We start from the raw sequence: 20,364 nt of genomic DNA on the forward strand, positions 1-20,364 counted from the left end.
CTCTCGGGTGGAAGAGAACAGCTCCTGGAGCAAAAGCAAATGAGAACAATAGACTGCCCTAGCCCACATCAATCCTGCAGGGTGATCCCCTCGAGTTCCAGTGGGTCACCCATTTTCGTCTAATTTTTGACTTGCCCAGTGGAATGTGCAGGGGTCGTAGCCATTGCTGAGCCTAAAGAACGGGTTTGCCGGACTCAGGTTTGTCCCCATCTCCCCTTGGGGCCACGTCACCCCACAGGGAGATCTGTGCTCACCTCCTGCTCCATGTTGCCATGCAGTCGTAGGAATTTTAATCGCGTGGAGGCAGATGGCAACTGCCCTGATGCCGGGGCCCCTGAGCTGCTCAGCAGGGTCTGCAGGAAGAGGCTGTAGTGGAACTCCACCAGCTCGCAACTTGAGAAAAAGACAACCATCTTTTGGTCTTTCTCAAACTACATCAACACAAAGGGAGAAAAAACCCACATGTGTTAAGATTAGGTGACATTAAAACGAGTATTTCTCTAAACTACACGGTCATACTGACCCCTACTTGGAAACAAAGCTGACTACCTTTGACTTATTAAAAAAAAAAAAAAACAACAACAAAAAACAGCGATACTCTACAAAGAATGCAGGAGAGGAAAATGACACAGCGATCATTTCCAACAGCTCTTCCTTAACCGACAAAAATAAACACACTTTGGAGCGTAGCTATGCGGAGCTGCATTCCTTTCACGCACCCAGGGCTTGCCACACGCAACACGACCTGGCTGAGACCGCACATATGCAGAATATCCTGAAGCGTCACCCTTCAGCCCTTCCACTCACTATTTTCCCACATCTCAGAGAAAGTTACCACAGAAATCTAGTAAATAAATACACAAATGCCAGGATTCTTGGAGAAACATGAGCACGAGCCCCTAGGTCTGCCTCACATCCAGCTGTTCCCACCACCTGTGATGTTCCTAATGTCACAGGAGAGACACAGAGGACAGATTTCAAGCTGAGCATCGTGGCTATTACTCACCTCTGATTCTTTACCATAACCCTAAAACCTGACTGAAAGGACGTACATCAAAGTCCACCTCCGGAACACGGAGAGAAATTGGAAAACCTTCTCTGATTCCTGGTATCTCAACTCACTGCTACCTTTGCTTAACACAAGAAAGCAGCCTTTCTTCCCTGGATCAAGTCGGCTCTACCCATAGGCCTACCTTGCATTTCTGAAGGATGAAGGCCGCTAGGCAGACAAGCCTCAGTTTGCTGGGAACCACAGTCACGTGCTGCTCGAGACTCTCTGGTATCGCAAAGCTGTCCAGCTCATCACCAGCTGGTGGAGGACAGACCTCCTGGACCACTTTGTCCTTTGGGTTCAACTGGTCATGGCTCTCGTCCAGGACAGAAATACTGACTGGATCATGCAAGCTGATATCAGCCAGCCGCGTTACACCTTGCATAAAATGAGAAGGGCAAAGCGGATGGCAAACACACCGTAAAACTGGTCACAAAGCGTGCGGCCCCCACGGCAGCCACCCATGTATGTTAGGAAAGTCCCCATGGGTATCATCAAGTCCCAGCACTGATCTGCCCTAGTGCCAATGTGTGTGTAGCACTAGGGCAGAGATCTACCAATTTCTCTCCACAGCCTACCAACCAACCCACACTAACATTCCACAAACACTCACCTATAGAACAGCATCCACAGAATAGCAACAGATACTGTGCCCATCCCCACCTCCCATAATGGTTCTTTGGTCAAGTAAGTTATGGCAAACCTTGGATTTCAAAGGTTTCACAAAAGCTTCTTTGCTATAAGCAGCACTCTCAGGACCTTTATTGTGTTAATGTGCCCTGAAAATATCCAAGTGGGGGAATGTGGGGCATTTCTCAAACTTTTTTGACTACAGAATCCCTTTTTGATGAGCTATCCCTCCAAATTAATGTTACTTAGAACATGGAGAACAGTGAGGGGCCACATGAACGGCATCTGGCACAGGCACTTTGCAATGTGGCCTAGTAAACCAAGGAAACCAGACACGAGAGCATGAGCACTGCACTGCTGCTCAGACAACGACTCACTGTGTGGGGTGACTCTGGTGAAGTGATGCAACTTTTCTAAGCCTACGTGTTCCCAATTACAAAAGAGGGCTAAGAATTTCCATCTCATATGGATGGAAGACAGAGATGAGCTTCTTCAATAACATCTTTTTTAAGTTCAATAGCTCTTTAGGAGGAAGAATGATTACATAAAAAATGCACTCAGATAAGACGCCACCATCTTCAGTGCAAGGGCCCTGCTCTCTGTGGGCTGCAAGCACAAAAAAAAAAAAAAAAAAACCCCATGAAAAACGGATGCGTGGACGCTGGGAGTGCAGAACAGAGAGTTGCAGAGTCAGTCTTCGAAGGACGTCTCTCTCCCCGCCCCCACCTCCCCGAGGTTGAGAATCGCTGCAATAAACAACCGGGATTCAATCCAGGTCCCTCCTCTTCATTAAGAACAAAGAAGGTCCTATCAGCTCTTTTCAACTCACCTTCTGTGAGTGTCGCTGATAGCAAGACATTCTGTCGTTTTTGGCATTCAGCATTTACAGCATTAAGTATCACTGTGATGTCCTTTTCAAAACCCAAATCCAGGATTCTGTGGTTGTAAGAAAAGAAATTTTTATCTCTAGGAAGAGCAAATGTGGTCTAAAGGGCTAGAGAAGTCGCAACAAGGAGAGCGGAAAAACAGCCCTTCTCTTCCACCTGTCATCATCCCGGGACGAGGCTCACCTGTCTGCTTCATCAAACACCAACCACCGCAGCCGACTAAAATGAATGTTCTTTGTGGATTTTATGTGATCCACAAGACGTCCAGGAGTTGAGATAAGGATATTTATTCCTTTGCGGAGTCTGTTTAAAATTATATATCATAAAAGGAAGTAAATCAAACAAGGCTACACCAATAGAAAACACATGAAAAAGGCAAAGGAGGCAGACTCATCTCATGCACAGTGCAAACATGCCACAGCCTGAAATCATGAAAAACAGAATGACAACTGGGTGGAAAGCTGTGCTCGAGCCTTTCCCTCTATTGTGAAATGCAACTGTTAAGATCTGAAATTACATTAAAATCACAAAACCTTAACTTTGAAAGGAATCATAACTACATAAGCCAGTGCTGTTTATCTGATTCATAAATCCTTTCTAGAACCTTCCAAAGAGATTGTCATCTAGCCTGTTCTTGAAGGTTTCTGTGCCAGGGAATCTATCATCTGAGCAAGTTACCCCATGCCAATGTGCTCCCATTGCTAGGACACTTTTTTCTTATGCTAAACCCTTCATGTAACTTCCATACAATGGGGCTCAGCTTTGTCCCATGGGTTATATACAATAAGTCTAATTTCTCATTCCCCAAACAACTATTTTCCCATTATCCACAGTAATAAAAGCCTCCAATTTTTAACACATTTTTTTTTCTTTGTAGAGACGGAGGTCTTGCTATGTTGCCCAGGCTGGTCTCAAACTCCTGGTCTTAAGTCATCCTCCTGTCTTGGCCTCCCAAAGGGTTGGGATCACAGGCATGAGCCACTGCACCCAGCCTAGCTGGGGATATTTTCCAGCTTCCCTTGCAGTTAAGTATAGTCATGTTTCTGTTTTAGCAATGGGATAAATGGGTAAAGGGAACATGTCAATCACACAAGCACCTTCAGAGGGAGCAGGTATGATCATCTCTGTATCTGCTGGCAGGAAATTAGATGCAATGGTTGGAGTGCCTGCGACTATCTACGACTATGAGGTAATCTTAAAAATGGAATCCTTCCATAGTGGCACAAAAAGACAGAAAGAGCTAGCTTGAGCCCTGACACTGGAGCACCAGGCCAGCCTTGGACTGGCTCCATCGGATTTCTTAAACGTGAAAGAAAAATAAAACTTGTATTTGTGTTTGTGCCACCGTTATTTGTTATTATGGTTATTATTTACAGCTGAGTTGAACCCTAACCAATGCTTTGAGGCTTTAGGCTTCATATTTACTCCTCAGTTATAGGCTACATACATCATTATTGAGCACTAATTATTAAGCTCTAACACAATAAAAATATTTTCAGAAGAATGAAGCAATTTGCGATTTACTTGTTGCATCAGTTTTCAACCAACACCCACTGCAAATCCTGATAAAGAAAGGAATGAACGTATTTGATCGTAAAAAGCGAGTTGCAAAGCATTACATAAGTTCATGGTCTTGTTTTTGTAAAAGCGAACAACGAAACCCCAAACTCTCAATGTACATAAAAGTGAGTCACACCCAGGTGGGTGTATACTAAACCAGGGAGGCTGTCGGGCATCTGGGAGGTGGGAGGTAAGAAGGTGACAGCACTGTTACTAGCAACATCAGAAGGAAGCCTGTTTGTAGTTTAATATTTTAAAAAAACAGCACCGTCTAGAGGTGACCGCTCCCCACTGACTCAATCTGTCCCTGTGCACCGGGAGTAGGAAGCAGAGCCTGAGACAAAGCCCTCAGCAGGGTTAGAAGGACCCAGCCTTACCGAATAGGAAGGCAGGACAAAGAGATTCAAGAAGGAAATAACCAACAAACCTCTCCCTACCTGGCCTTTTCTGATTTTCTCTTCTCTCCACCCATTAACACTCCAGGCACAATCCAGGTGAATGGCTACAGAAAGACAGCAGACCACAGTCAATGCAAAGCCCCCTTTACTAACATACGACACTGATTCCAAATTCCCTTTCCTTAAAAAAGCATGACAAAGAACTGAAGCTTCCCACTGTAGAAGGTGTAATTGTGCAGACACAATCCCCAGGCGTTGCCACACCCATGTTCACTATCAGCATTAACTTGAATTACAGGTCTACAACCAGCTTCTACCACAGTAAGAAAGAAATGTGAGCTTCTTAAATCATTCAAGTAGCTTCCCTGTCTTTCCCCACAGAGCCTGAATTGAAAACTAATTTCGGCAATTCTATTGCCTTTTTGGGGGTTAAGATAAAACCCACGCAACACCCTTCCCTACTCTCCACCCCGAATAAAAGGAAGGATGGATCAATTCATGATGTAATTTGGTGAGCTGGCAGGCTTTGACTCTGCAACCTTCACTCTCCTTTCTTAAACAAACCCTGCTTGCAGCTTTCTAAGTTGCTTTCCACTGGACTGCCATCAGGTTGTATCTGTGAATTTCCGTATGTGGCTTGCTAGTGACTATGATGAACGAATTACAGGACTTTATGCACCAGGAATCACTGAGAATCCAGCTAAGCTAGAAATTGGCAGCTTTAGATCAGTAAAAACCTATAAACTACCTAGTGAAAGCCGACATATCCAGGCAAAAGGAAATGATTCTTATCTCTTTGAAAATAAAGAATAAACTGGTACCTTAAATCCTTCCTCAAAGTCAGAAAACAACATAAAATGCTCATGGTTTGCCTTACCTTAAGCAGTTTCTGGACTGTGTCAAAGCTTTGTAGAGCCAGCTGCAAAAATTTTAAAAGTTAGAGATGATGAACAAGATCCCTTTTTACCTTTTTTTTTTTTTTTAAGACAATGTAATGTGATTAGGATCCAAACTTGGACCTCAAGTTAAGATTTAAGAAGAAAAAAAATTCTACACACAGAATCTACTCTGAAAATACACCTTGTTCTTAGGCTGGTTCTGCAACCTGTCAGTTTGGGAAAAGAGGGTAAAGACACCACGTCTAAACCTTGGAAATACACAAAAATAGTGTTTTGTGCTCCCTCTGCTGGCTCAAATTCCCAGAGTGCCACACAGAGAAGTTCAAGTCTGCGGTGCACAAAAATGTAAGGGGATGAAACAAAGTGACCTGAATTTGACTCTCCTTAGGAAGAGAAAGAATACTGTATGTACACAGGGTATACCAGAATAGTGGTTCAAAATGCTAGCCTCTGGGAACTTCACTCAAAGGTGCAAGGACCGTATTCTACAACTGTGCCAGGGTATCTGAAGACTGGGAGATGGTCACTCCTCAACTTTTTAATCAATAAAACAAAAGCAAACCAACAAGTCCATTAGAGAACAAAACAAGTGAAAACTAAAGTCGGCTACAACTATTGACGACCTTCAATGCCTCATACAGAATCTCGTTCTCAAAGGATGAATATACAGTTTCCACATATTTAGTATTCATGAAACATCCTAGAGATGTAGCAACTTTGCTGCTATAAAAATTTTAATAGCTTCTGTGCCTGCTCCTTCACTGGACTGAGCTGAGACAGGGCACTGCAGGCTGTATAAAAGGCTGACTTCAAATCTCCATCTCTGTGATCAATTCTCTGTAAGGAAATGATTAGCATTTGATATAGAAACCAGATACCCTAATCTGAAGTTGTCTCCATAGGCAAATAAAATAGATCAGATGGAAGAGATTTCCACCAAGAAAGAAGAAAAATATTGAAAAGTTAAAGTTTTTTTTTTTTTTGTAGCAGTAGCTTCTTAAAAAAAATAAAGGTTCATTTTCACAGCCAACTGCTTTTGGTTTTGAATTCAGTTGAAAATTTTTCCTTTTTTTAGCAACTGAACTCAAAACACTATTAAACTGACATTTAATAGTGTCATCAGTTTTTAGACAATAAGAAAATACTTTTTCATACTTATGATTCTCAGAGACTACTTGAATTTTTCTCCTTGACAAGAACCAGAGGATGGTTTCCAGGCAAATGGACCTGGTGTGCAGTGGTTTGTGTAGTAGGAAGAAAAATTCAACAGGACATCGGTGAAAACAGGTGCTTAAAACATGCCCTGAAAGGGAGCCTGCTTACCTCTCTCGTTGGCACAAGCACCAAGACATAGGGGCCATCACTGCGCTGTTGACACAAAGAAAAGAAATGCCATGAGCAGGGTAAACAAAGGCAGTCTCCAAATGGACAGGACACAGGGGTAGCTGCTTGTAGAACATCAGAAGCAATCTCAGCAAAGAAAGGGACAAGATAAGGATGCCCACTGATGTGGTTTGACTGTGCCTCCACCCAAATCTCAACTTGAATTGTATCTCTCGGAATTCCCACATATTGTGGGAGGGACCCGAGGGGAGGTAACTGAATCATGGGGGCCAGTCTTTCCCGCTTTTCTTATGATTAAGTCTCACAAGATCTGATGGGTTTATCAGGGGTTTCTGCTTTTGCTTCTTCCTCATTCTCTCTTGCTGCCACCGTATAAGACATGCCTTTCGCCCTGTGCCATGATTATGAGACCTTCCCAGCCATGTGGAACTGTAAGTCAAATTAAACCTCCTTTTCTTTCCAGTCTTGGGTATGTTTTTATCAGCAGCATAAAAATAGACTAATATACCCACTAACCCCATCATTCTAGAATACTGTTCTAGAGGTCCTGGCCCATACAATCAGACAAGAGAAAAAAATATGATATATAGAATTAGAAAGTAGGAGACAAAATTAGAAAGAAAAAAAAAACCCACAAGAGAATTAACTAAAAATCTATTACAAACAAGATAATTTGTCAAGTAGCTGAGTGCAAAACTAATATATAAAAATCAATAGCCGGCAAGGCACACTGATTCATGCCTGTAATTCCACCACTTTGGGAGGCTGAGGCAGGTGGATCACCTGGGGTCAGGAGTTTGAGACCAGCCTGGCCAACATGGTAAAAACCTCTCTACTAAAAATACAAAAATTAGCTGGGCACGGTGGCAGGTACCTGTAATCTCAGCTATTTGGAAGGCTGAGGCATGAGAATCACTTGAACCGGGAGGCGCAGGTTGCAATGAGCCAAGATTGCACCATTACACTCCGGCCTGAGCAACAAGAAAAAAACTCCTTCTTAAAAAAAAAAAAAAAAAAAAAAAAAAAAAATAGCCTTCCAAAATAAAAAGTTTAAAAGTACAATGAAAGGAAAAAATATCATACTTATAATAGCAATAAAAAAGATAAAAATAAGCTTAGCAAAAAAATACACAAAATCTATATGAAGAGAATTTTAAAACACTTCTGAGGGGCATAAAGTAAATTTTGAATAAACGAAAAGATACATCATCCTATTTCTGGAAAAGAAGATGCAATAGTACATACATATAAGCTAATTCTCTCTAAATCACTTATAAATGTAATTCTAACAAAAATGCCACAAATATGTGTATATATAAAATAACATAAATAACCAGACAACCTGATTTGAAAGTTCATATGGAAAAATAAATGTACAAAAACAACCAAGACATTTATGAAAAATGTATCAGATGTTAAAATAATTTAAAGCTACACAATTACAAATAATGATACTGGCACAGGAGCAGAGATTGTAACAGCAAAGAAAGTTGAAAATAGAATCAAATAGATACCAAAGTTTAGAAAATAAGGGTCATTTTATATCAGCAAGAAAAAGATGGTTTAATTCCAAAGTCCTGTGAGAAAAAAATAAAGGTAGGAAAACAAAGCTGGAATTAAGCTGTCCCTTTAACAGATGACATAAAACTCAGAAATCCTAAAAGAAAACACCAATAAGTTTTATTACCTAAAATTTTTAAATTTCATAATGGAAAAATGATACCTAAACAAAACCAAGGGTCAAATGATAACCCAGGAGGAAAATATGCCACAACTGAGAGAAAGCTAATTTCCTTAATTTATGCATTTTTAAAAGCCCTGGTTTTTTGTTTTTTTTTTTTTTTTTTTTGAGACAGAGTCTTGCTTTGTTGCCAGGCTGGAGGGCAGTGGTACAATCTCGGCTCACTGCAACCTCTACCTGCTGGGTTCAAGTGATTCTCCCGCCCCAGCCTCCCAAGTAGCTGGGACTACAGGTACACACCACAACGCTCGGCTAATTTTTGTATTTTTAGTAGAGACCAGGTTTCACCATATTAGCCAGGCTGGTCTTGAACTTCTGACCTCAAGTGATCCACCCACCTCGGCCTCCCAAAGTGCTGGGACTACAGGCATGAGCCACCACACCCAGTCCTTTATTCATTTTTGTATTTGAATTGGGTTTGTTTTTTTGAGATGAAGTCTTGCTCTATCACCCAGGCTGGAGTGCAATGGCCTGATCTCGGCTCACTGCAACCTTCGCCTCCTGGGTTCAAGCGATTCTCCTGTCTTGGCCTCCCTCGTAATAAGATTACAGGCGTGTGCCACCACACCTGGCTAATTTTTTTGTATTTTTGTAGAGACAGGTTTCACCATGTTGGTCAGGCTGGTCTCGAACTCCTGACCTCACGTGACCCACCTGCCTGGGCCTCCCAAAGTGTTGGGATTACAGGCGTGAGCCACTGCACTCAACCTCTTCTTCCTTTTTCCTCCCTTCCATACACCCAAGTATGGTGGCACACGCCTGTAATCCCAGCTACTTGGGAGGCTGAGGCAGGAAAATCACTTGAACCCGAGAGGCAGCAGTTTCAGTGAGTTGATATCATGCCATTGCACTCTGGCCTCGGCAACACAGAAAGACTCCATCTCAAAAAAAAAAAAAAGAAGAAGAAGAAACCGAATGCAGCTGAGAGCACTGGGAGGGCATGGGGAAACGGGACCTTCTCCACCGCTGCGGAAGTGCACACTGGCATATTCCCTTTCAAGTTTAATTTTGGCATAATTATCTACTAAAATAAAAATGCAAATTCCACTTACAGAAATTTCTCCTACAGAGCATATATATGCGTAATGAGGTTGTGGAATATTTTCAGACTGTAGAGTATTTACAGTGGCTGGTGTGTAGCAAAATACTGAACATAATGTAAATTCCACCAACCAATATGAAAAGGAATCAGTAATTCACAGTACATACATACAATGAAATGCTAGGCAGTCATCAAAAAGAACAAGGCAACCCAGTATGGTGCTAATTAAGGAGCTCCAAACACATCAAAAGAACTAAAGCAAGGCACAGAACATCCTGCTTAACAAAGCAACTACACGTGTATCAAACCGAGCCAAACAGAGAAACAAACAAAAAAAACTTCACAAAGTGGTAAGAGGAATTATGCACACTCATGTTTGCTTGATATGCACAGAATTTCCCTGGCAGGATATACAAGAGACTGGTAATAACCACCATGGCATCTTGAGAAGCAAACTGTGCCACTAGGGGAAAGTGGGACTAGAACAACTTTACTTGTCACTATATATATTTTTAGCACTCTTTGACATTTTTAAAACATATATGGTGCATCATATCTAAAAAGCCTTCATAAAAAAAAGAAACCAAAGTAGTCTGAAAAAAGCCTCTAAGCCAATAGTGCCTTTCACATTAAAAGTGCTTAAAGACACCGAATGAATGAATCAAAACAACGTTAGTGCCAAAGCTAAGCCCAGAGTTAACAGCAAATTCAATTACGAGTATGGTTTTCGTGTTTTGCATGAAACATTTACCCATTAAGAAGAAAAGGATTTGGAATTCAAACCAGAGCCGTCTGTACTCAACATCGACTTTGAGACTACACTGAACGCAAGCCAGGAATGGTAAATATGCTAGTACAACAGAAGCAATGTGCCACTGCGTGACGTTAGGAGATTCTGACATTTCAAAAGGTGTTTCTACATAGAGAAGAAGAAAGAAGAATCAATTCCTCACAGGGCACAAGTAAGTAAGGGAGGATGGATACGATGTTAAAAAAAAAAAAAAAAAAAAAAAAGAAGCAAAAAAAAAAAAAAAAAAATCAGAGCCAAAATAACTGAACAGTGCGAACAAAGAAAAACAGTCCATTCTCATGCTATCACCAAAGTAATTTAAGAATCTGTTGGGTGCCTTCAATTTGCTGTGCCCTCCAGATAAGTTTTTTACAGGTCAAATCATTTTACAAGGAACTCCAAGGGACTATATTGAGTATTACTTGATATAAGTGAATTAAATTGAGGTTTAGAAAACAGTGTTTCCACAGAATATTCCAGTCTTCAACAGAATGACCTATTCGTGATTTTTAAAAAAATACTGCAGCAAATAAAAAATGACATGGCTTATCAATGGTTCTGAATATAACCAATAAAATCATTGCCACTCCACGTAGCCACATGACCATGCTGCTGATGATGGCCAAAGCATGATGTCACCAGGCGCTGGATGTCGGGTCTCAACACTGCACATGCATTAGTTCAACCTTGATCCCAGCCCTTGGAGACAGGCACTGCTACTGTCCCTGTGCCACAGACAAAGACACTGAGGCACAGAGGATGCAACAATTTGCTTGAAGTTACCCTGAGACCCAGGAGCAAGCAAAGCTGCCCACCACGCCATCCCCCCGACGTGTATGTCATCAAATCTCTCTCATCCTGCAGTCAAGGATCTATGAAATCAGGGTTGGGCTAGAACTGTATAAGCCATTCCAGTTCAAATAGTCCAAATTCTCCAAGCAGTATAAAGAAAAAACTCTCCACTGGCAAGATGTTCTCCTGGAGTATATAAGTAGATGAGACTCTGCTACATGATTACAGAAAATTTACATTTATTATTCTCTATGTGCCAGGGTCAATGCTTCACACAAATTCAAGTAACAAGGCAAGAATATTTGCTCAATTTCACAAATAGTAATTGAAAAAATATCATTTTTTTAATGGCTACAATGAGTTCCATCTGTGGATGATTTTGTAGGATTTCTTTAACCAATTAAAAATAATTCTTAGCCGGGCGCGGTGGCTCAAGCCTGTAATCCCAGCACTTTGGGAGGCCGAGGCGGGTGGATCACGAGGTCAAGAGATCGAGACCATCCTCCTGGTCAACATGGTGAAACCCCGTCTCTACTAAAACTACAAAAAATTAGCTGGGCATGGTGGCACGTGCCTGTAATCCCAGCGACTCAGGANTACTTGGGAGGCTGAGGCAGGAAAATCACTTGAACCCGAGAGGCAGCAGTTTCAGTGAGTTGATATCATGCCATTGCACTCTGGCCTCGGCAACACAGAAAGACTCCATCTCAAAAAAAAAAAAAAGAAGAAGAAGAAACCGAATGCAGCTGAGAGCACTGGGAGGGCATGGGGAAACGGGACCTTCTCCACCGCTGCGGAAGTGCACACTGGCATATTCCCTTTCAAGTTTAATTTTGGCATAATTATCTACTAAAATAAAAATGCAAATTCCACTTACAGAAATTTCTCCTACAGAGCATATATATGCGTAATGAGGTTGTGGAATATTTTCAGACTGTAGAGTATTTACAGTGGCTGGTGTGTAGCAAAATACTGAACATAATGTAAATTCCACCAACCAATATAAGAAGGAATCAGTAATTCACAGTACATACATACAATGAAATGCTAGGCAGTCATCAAAAAGAACAAGGCAACCCAGTATGGTGCTAATTAAGGAGCTCCAAACACATCAAAAGAACCAAAGCAAGGCACAGAACATCCTGCTTAACAAAGCAACTACACGTGTATCAAACCGAGCCAAACAGAGAAACAAACAAAAAAAACTTCACAAAGTGGTAAGAGGAATTATGCACACTCATGTTTGCTTGATATGCACAGAATTTCCCTGGCAGGATATACAAGAGACTGGTAATAACCACCATGGCATCTTGAGAAGCAAACTGTGCCACTAGGGGAAAGTGGGACTAGAACAACTTTACTTGTCACTATATATATTTTTAGCACTCTTTGACATTTTTAAAACATATATGGTGCATCATATCTAAAAAGCCTTCATAAAAAAAAGAAACCAAAGTAGTCTGAAAAAAGCCTCTAAGCCAATAGTGCCTTTCACATTAAAAGTGCTTAAAGACACCGAATGAATGAATCAAAACAACGTTAGTGCCAAAGCTAAGCCCAGAGTTAACAGCAAATTCAATTACGAGTATGGTTTTCGTGTTTTGCATGAAACATTTACCCATTAAGAAGAAAAGGATTTGGAATTCAAACCAGAGCCGTCTGTACTCAACATCGACTTTGAGACTACACTGAACGCAAGCCAGGAATGGTAAATATGCTAGTACAACAGAAGCAATGTGCCACTGCGTGACGTTAGGAGATTCTGACATTTCAAAAGGTGTTTCTACATAGAGAAGAAGAAAGAAGAATCAATTCCTCACAGGGCACAAGTAAGTAAGGGAGGATGGATACGATGTTAAAAAAAAAAAAAAAAAAAAAAAAGAAGCAAAAAAAAAAAAAAAAAAATCAGAGCCAAAATAACTGAACAGTGCGAACAAAGAAAAACAGTCCATTCTCATGCTATCACCAAAGTAATTTAAGAATCTGTTGGGTGCCTTCAATTTGCTGTGCCCTCCAGATAAGTTTTTTACAGGTCAAATCATTTTACAAGGAACTCCAAGGGACTATATTGAGTATTACTTGATATAAGTGAATTAAATTGAGGCTTAGAAAACTGTGTTTCCACAGAATATTCCAGTCTTCAATAGAATGACCTATTCGTGATTTTTAAAAAAATACTGCAGCAAATAAAAAATGACATGGCTTATCAATGGTTCTGAATATAACCAATAAAATCATTGCCACTCCACGTAGCCACATGACCATGCTGCTGATGATGGCCAAAGCATGATGTCACCAGGCGCTGGATGTCGGGTCTCAACACTGCACATGCATTAGTTCAACCTTGATCCCAGCCCTTGGAGACAGGCACTGCTACTGTCCCTGTGCCACAGACAAAGACACTGAGGCACAGAGGATGCAACAATTTGCTTGAAGTTACCCTGAGACCCAGGAGCAAGCAAAGCTGCCCACCACGCCATCCCCCCGACGTGTATGTCATCAAATCTCTCTCATCCTGCAGTCAAGGATCTATGAAATCAGGGTTGGGCTAGAACTGTATAAGCCATTCCAGTTCAAATAGTCCAAATTCTCCAAGCAGTATAAAGAAAAAACTCTCCACTGGCAAGATGTTCTCCTGGAGTATATAAGTAGATGAGACTCTGCTACATGATTACAGAAAATTTACATTTATTATTCTCTATGTGCCAGGGTCAATGCTTCACACAAATTCAAGTAACAAGGCAAGAATATTTGCTCAATTTCACAAATAGTAATTGAAAAAATATCATTTTTTTAATGGCTACAATGAGTTCCATCTGTGGATGATTTTGTAGGATTTCTTTAACCAATTAAAAATAATTCTTAGCCTATTCATTTTGAATGAATTCAGGCTTATAATTTCAGACTTACAAAAAATTTGCATGGACTAGGTGCAGTGGCTCACACCTGTAACCCTAGCACTTTCAGAGGCCAAGGCGGATCACTTATGGCCAGGAGTTCGAGACCAGCCTGGCCAACATAGTAGGCTGAGGCAGAAGAATCACTTGAATCTGGGTGCTAGAGGTTGCAGTGAGCTGAGATTGTGACAGAGTGAAACTCCTTCTCAACAACAACAAAAAGTTTGCATAAAAAGTATAAGGAGTTTTCATATACCCTTCTCTCAGCTTCTCCTTATGTGTTATCAATTACCAAAACCATAGTATAATTATCAAAACTGGGAAGTTAACACTAATTCAATACTATTGATTAATCTACTGACCTTATTCAAATTTCATCAATTGACCTGTTAATGTCCTATTTCCAAACTAGGATCCAATCCAGGACTACATGTTGTATTTTGTTGTCATGTCCCCTTTAATCTGGGTAGTTCTTTAGTATTTGTCTTTTATAACCTTAACACTTTCTGAAAACATCGGCCAGTTATTTTGCAGAATGTCCCTTGATTCGGGTTTATCTGGCATTTCCTCAAGATAAAATTCAGGTTATGCATTTTTGGCAAGAAGGGATGTGTCCTCCATAGTACATTGCATTAGGAGGCACATGAGGTCAGAATTTCTCATTACTGGTGATGCACTTGATCATTTAGTTAAGGTGGTGACTGCTAGGTTTCCTGAATGGAAAGTTACCGCTTTTCCCTTTGTAATTAAAAAGCATCTTGTGTAGGGATACTTTCAGACTATGTAAATAACCACTTCTCTCCCCCTACCCCCAACACACCATCGTCCACTCATTTTAGTATCTATGATAATCCATGCCTGAAACAGTTGACCGTGGCATTTGCCAAATGGTGACTTCCTACTTCTGTCACTTCTACATTTACTAGAATTCTACCATCAACAATTCTACCTTCTCCCTCATTTATTGTTATCACTTGGGACTCATAGATATTTTATTTTAGTTTATGGACTGCAATACAACACAATTATTATTGAGTCACTCAAATATCAGGTAGGCTAGATATACCATTAATTCTGCATATCCAAACTGGGAAAAACAGTAATCGATTAACTTTTGTCTGTTTTTTGCACTCCCCTCACTTTCTATTTCCGCTCTTACCACTTCCCTTCAGCTGAGAATAATGAGGGCTATATTTGTGGGATCCTGGGCTGGTGTTTGAAATGAAGCCTCTGCCCAGGGTCACGGCAGTTAACTGGCCTCCTAGGGAACACAACCCAGGCACTAACTTAACATGTTTCACAACTAAAGATAAATTCTGGATAATCTCAAAAATGAAGCAGCCCAACTTGCCATAATATTAGTATTTCAGCTAAATGGGTGCTTATTTTCATATTTACTGTTCATGAGAAACCACTGTTTTAAATATGAAGTTCAGCCTTCTTGGTCAAAAGTAAACACCACATTGGAACTTAGGATAGGTTAAAATGTAATGCTTTATATACAACACAGACTCGAGCATAAATGGATAGCCGAAAAATCAAATCACCTTCAGACTTTGAGTGATCACTCCGTAAAAGGTCCCATGTTAGGTACTGTGGAAAACATAGACGCTAGTCCCTATTACAGCACAGGAGCCAGTAATTAACCTTCACTGTGTCTTCACACAGAATAAGGAGTTTGGTCTCTGTGGCCAAAGAGAACGGAGGTAGAAATCTAGTTTCACCATTCCTTGTTGCATGGCCTTGGTTATTTAACTTTCCTAAGCCTCTGTATTTCTTTGTAAAATCTGGATCACTGTAACACCTATAACGCGGTGGGGGAGAGAGCAGTTAAAGATTTAAGAAGGTAACACATGCAAAGTATCATGCCTGACACGGGGAGCGTTTTACAAAGCATTTTACTATTAAACTTACTATGACAACTGTGAAGAGTATTTATTCTTCTCTAGGCATAGTCTCTAGATACAACACATTTATGTAATAAATAAATTAAAAGGAGGTGAAAAAATACTAAGTGAAAACAGATTCTTTTAGTCCTTGTATTTCTGTTATGGTTCAGTTTGACGGCTGCTTATGCACTAAGAGCAATGACAGAAAAATACATTTTATACACACCTGTATTTTTGACTTCATTGCTTGAAGGGACTGGACCACAGGGATGCAATAGGCAAGAGTTTTACCTTTCAAAACAAAAAGCAAAAGCAGTTAAAAATCACACACCCTACAGATGTAAGAAAAGCAAAGAATGCAAAGAAAACAGGCTCTGCTATCTTCCAGTAGCACTGAATTCAGGGGAAAGGGAAGCTGCTCATTATACGTCCAAGAGAGGTGAAAAGAACTTCCTCCCCGTCTGCCACAAATCCCAGTTTTGCTTTGTAAAATCAGTACTTCTAAAAACTAGACGCCTCAGTTCCTTTATTCATCTAACGAGAGAGAATGGTATGTCTCCCAAATTACACAGAAGCTCAACTTGATGGCTGTCTGTATGAGCCAGAAAATGCCTCCTCTGAAGTCCTCCCTACGCTCTCAGATGAGCTTCAGTGGTCAATTACATCTCCTCTGCAGTGCTGACGTGATTGGGAGCCAGTCTGTACTCTAGAGCTAATCTCTAATGACGGAAAAACCAACAGATGGCAAAAACTTTAGGTCTCCAGCCTTCTGAATGGTGGCCGAGCTGGTGGGAGTAAAGGATAGCTGACCAGCCGAGGGCACACAAGGGTCAAAACAGCCAAGTCCAGACTGGCCTGGAACACGCAGGAACAGCGTTCTGTCCTCGAGCACAACTGGCAGCTGATCAGCGTATGCTCAGGCCAGAAATCCCTCTGTGTCTAATACCAGCAGAAAATATTCATTCTCCACTAGAGTGAGAATGGGCAGCTCTGGCCACAGAGTGTAGGACCTGGTAAAGCCCCAAAATAGGCACTGAGGAAATTATAGCCGAACTTGACTACTTCCCAATCATTCCTCACTGTGGCACCATCAACTGCCCCTCCCTTTCATTATGTGAACATAGTCAGGGCTCTAATCAAAAGCAAGCATGGCCTCCCTCCCCCTAACGAAAAATTGCCGCCACCACCAACCCAGACACCTACTGCAGGACCACAGGCCTGAGCAGAGGAAAAAGGGCGGAGATGAACTGAGACTAACCTGAGCCCGTCTGGGATCTCACGAGAGCATCTCTGCCTTCCAGCAACACAGGAATACTTTGCTTCTGAACACTGGGCCACCCGAAAAAAAGAACACACCTTATCCATATTATCCAGTTACAGACAGAAATGCAGGATATATAAAAGGCAAGTGCCCACACTAGGATTCATCTAGACGGCCACCTTAGAAGTTATTGAAGCATTCAAAAAAAGGTATGACGAAACTGTTGATGATCAGAAAGCTCAAACCCTAGTTACATTTCTGGAACTTAGCCTGAAAATGGTGAAGCAAACCAGAGGCTGGTCATTCTATTAAACTAATTCTTTTCAAAATGGAACACATGGCCAGGCGGGGTGGCTCACACCTATAATCCCTGAATTTTGGGAGGCCAAGGTGGATAGATCACTTCAGGTCAGGAGTTTGAGACCAGCCTGGCCAATACGAAGAAACCCTGTCTGTACTAAAAATATTAAAAAATAGCTAGGCGTGGTGGCACACACCTATAATCCCAACTACACGGGAGGCTGAGGCAGGAGAACTGCTTGAACCTGGGAGGCAGAGGTTGCAGTGAGCCGAGATCATGCCATTGCACTCCAGCCTGGGCAACAAGAGCAAAACTCCGTCTCAAAAAAAAAAAAAAAAGAAAAAGAAAAAGGAACAGGCATGATGACAGACAAACCAGAGTTACCACAAAGTGTATCACACACTCTCTTGCCATCACTAACAGAAATATGAAACACAATGGAAAGGTTTCCACGCAGGATAGCAGCAGGAAGCTCGCCAGCTATTCAGAGAGCCAGCAGCTCTCTGGATTCTCCAGGAAAAGGTTACGGACATGCTGAGATGTGTGTCTACACATGTATTTTAAACCAAGAACCAAAATAGACACAAAAATCACTTAAATTTGGTTGATCAAACAAACAAAAAATTCATGGGGAGGTTCCTTAAGTCTTCAATATATTTTTATTGTTTTACTAATCAAAGTAAAAGATCATTATTAAAATGCACAGAATCTGTCTCAAAAAAAAAATTGCACAGAAGCACAAATACTCAAAACAAGGAAGCTCACCTCCCCCCACACCTTTTACTTTATTTTCCAGGAGTCATTTCCTATAGCAAACACTGAAAACATTTTTTCAGTATCCCATTCTATCCAACGGAACGTTTACTCTTGGCCTTTTGGTTGACCCTAATTCTTACTTCTAAGAAATGACATGGTCGCATTCTATATTTTGGCCAAATTATTTTCAGGGAAGCACAGAAAACAGTGGAGCTCATGCAGCCCACCTTCTGGATAAGACATCTCTTGCAGTTTAGAGCCAAGGGCAGAACTGGATGGAAAGCCAGTCTTTCCATTTAACAGGTGGAGAGAATGAGTAGCTAAGTGAGATGACAATCCTTTATGGTCAATAACCTGGCGCTTGCTGTTTTCTAACACCAAGACACAAATTTGGGCTGCCTTGCACAGACATGTTTCATCTGGTTTTACCCGCTTAAAGCCTAAGAAATCAAGTTAGCATGAAGTTCTTACCTGGTCATACTAGACATTTTTAAGACCGTATTTATTGTGGAAATCTAAAAAAGAAGATGAAAAAACTTTAATATTTTGATACAAAATATTTACTGGAAATTACACAGAAAAGGAGAAACTGTTGAGATGACATTGGCTACTATGATCAAATTAAGTTCCTCCACCCAGGTGGTGCTCTCTACTTGTGGTGATTCTGCCACCCGCCCTAACTCCCTGGGGACACGGGCAATGTCTGGAAAAATTCTGCTTGCCATAAGCGGGGGAGGGGGGCACTACTGGCATCTAGTGGGTAGAGGCCAGGGATACTGCTAAATATCCTACAACGCACAGGACAGTCCCCAAAACTAAGAGTGACCTAGTCTGGAATGTCCACAGCACCAAGTCTGAGAAACCCTGTTCTACCCTGCAGGTGAGAAACAAGCTTAGGTAACCCACCCGTGAAGGGGTAGGCTGTAAACAAACGAGCAGAGGAAACCAAGCCTACCTAAAAGTTGATATACATATGTATATATACAGATTTCTTTACTCATGAGTCTGAAGAACTCACTTTTTTCCTTTAAAGTGTCTGTGTTTGTAGAACACACGCTAAAGTACTCTTCTTCCCCCACGTCCCTAAAACTGTAGATGTCCCTTAACAGCAAGATGCCAGCACAGTTCCCTCTCCTATGGTCCCTGTGAAATCTGCCACCACAAATGGCTTCACCACAGCTATCCAGTAAACAGGAAGCTGTTTAAAGTTTAGCAAGTGAGGTCCTGATCCTAAACTGTATTAGCCGAGGAAAGTCTTCAGTACTAAAAAAAAAAAAAAAAAAACCGGAGGTGGGGCCAGTGGGGGCCAGAAAGCAGTCAACGGTAAACTAAGCACCCCTGAACTGCCCTAAAAGCGTTATCATATCAATCTGAGTTCATTCAGGTAACTCGGAGCAGAAACAAACTGCCTCCGATTTCTCTTCCTAGAACTGCCATTTCACAGACCTTCTGAACGGACAAACACACCAAAAAAACTGACCCACAAAACACTGAAAGGCACACTTACTAAATGTGGGTGGAGGCCCAGTTCATGAAAAGCAGCTGAAGTAAACACTTTTTCTTGCACCTGCTTTACTACAGATCTGCAAATGATGAACAAAAACCCAGGCATCAGTTCCAACAGGAACAAAGAACAGGGAGAACAGAGTCTTTTTTTTTTTGAGGGGCATCTGCCCCTGGACATACCTGTGGAGTTCTGGAATGTCAGGGTTGTTTTTAAACAGTGATGAAGTCTTAACGCACGGTCTCTCCTCTTGGTTTCCATCACTCGTGCTAACCGAATGCTTCTTTGCAGAAAATGCTTTCTGTGTGTTCCCCTTAAAAGTCCTTTGAGTTTCTTTAACACTAGTTTTCTTGGCTGGGAGAAATGAAGTTTCATTCCTCCGTTTCACTGGGGGAGCCTCACTGGACGCTTGGTATTTTCTTTTTGTAGCCTTTGCTTGCTGCGTTGTTCCCAGAAGGAAAGATCAACAAGAGATGCATTAGTCCATGAAGACAGAGCTCGGAGTGAAGCCTGACTGCCCACAGAATTGCATCTCTCCCTGCAGAGATCATTATGCCCCATATGTCAAGCAACAGTTTAGGGTTTGCAACCAGACTCTTGGACTCAGCTTTTTCCAAAAAGT

General features: G+C 41.4%; 1 protein-coding gene across 1 annotated transcript in view; it reads right to left on the minus strand.

Annotated features, from left to right (window-relative positions):
• The window catches only part of DDX31 (DEAD-box helicase 31), a 79,399-nt gene that overhangs the window by 49,965 nt on the left and 9,070 nt on the right, over positions 1 to 20,364 (minus strand). Inside the window, 12 exon segments of the mRNA XM_017517589.2 lie at positions 255 to 431; positions 1,194 to 1,429; positions 2,511 to 2,617; positions 2,752 to 2,871; positions 4,566 to 4,630; positions 5,404 to 5,445; positions 6,749 to 6,793; positions 16,147 to 16,211; positions 17,179 to 17,249; positions 18,710 to 18,753; positions 19,746 to 19,821; positions 19,925 to 20,181. Of these exon segments, the coding sequence (XP_017373078.1) occupies positions 255 to 431; positions 1,194 to 1,429; positions 2,511 to 2,617; positions 2,752 to 2,871; positions 4,566 to 4,630; positions 5,404 to 5,445; positions 6,749 to 6,793; positions 16,147 to 16,211; positions 17,179 to 17,249; positions 18,710 to 18,753; positions 19,746 to 19,821; positions 19,925 to 20,181 (1,305 nt within the window).

Source organism: Cebus imitator, unplaced genomic scaffold (assembly GCF_001604975.1).
Source record: "Cebus imitator isolate Cc_AM_T3 unplaced genomic scaffold, Cebus_imitator-1.0 Scaffold638, whole genome shotgun sequence".
NCBI classification, from domain to species: Eukaryota; Metazoa; Chordata; class Mammalia; order Primates; family Cebidae; genus Cebus; species Cebus imitator.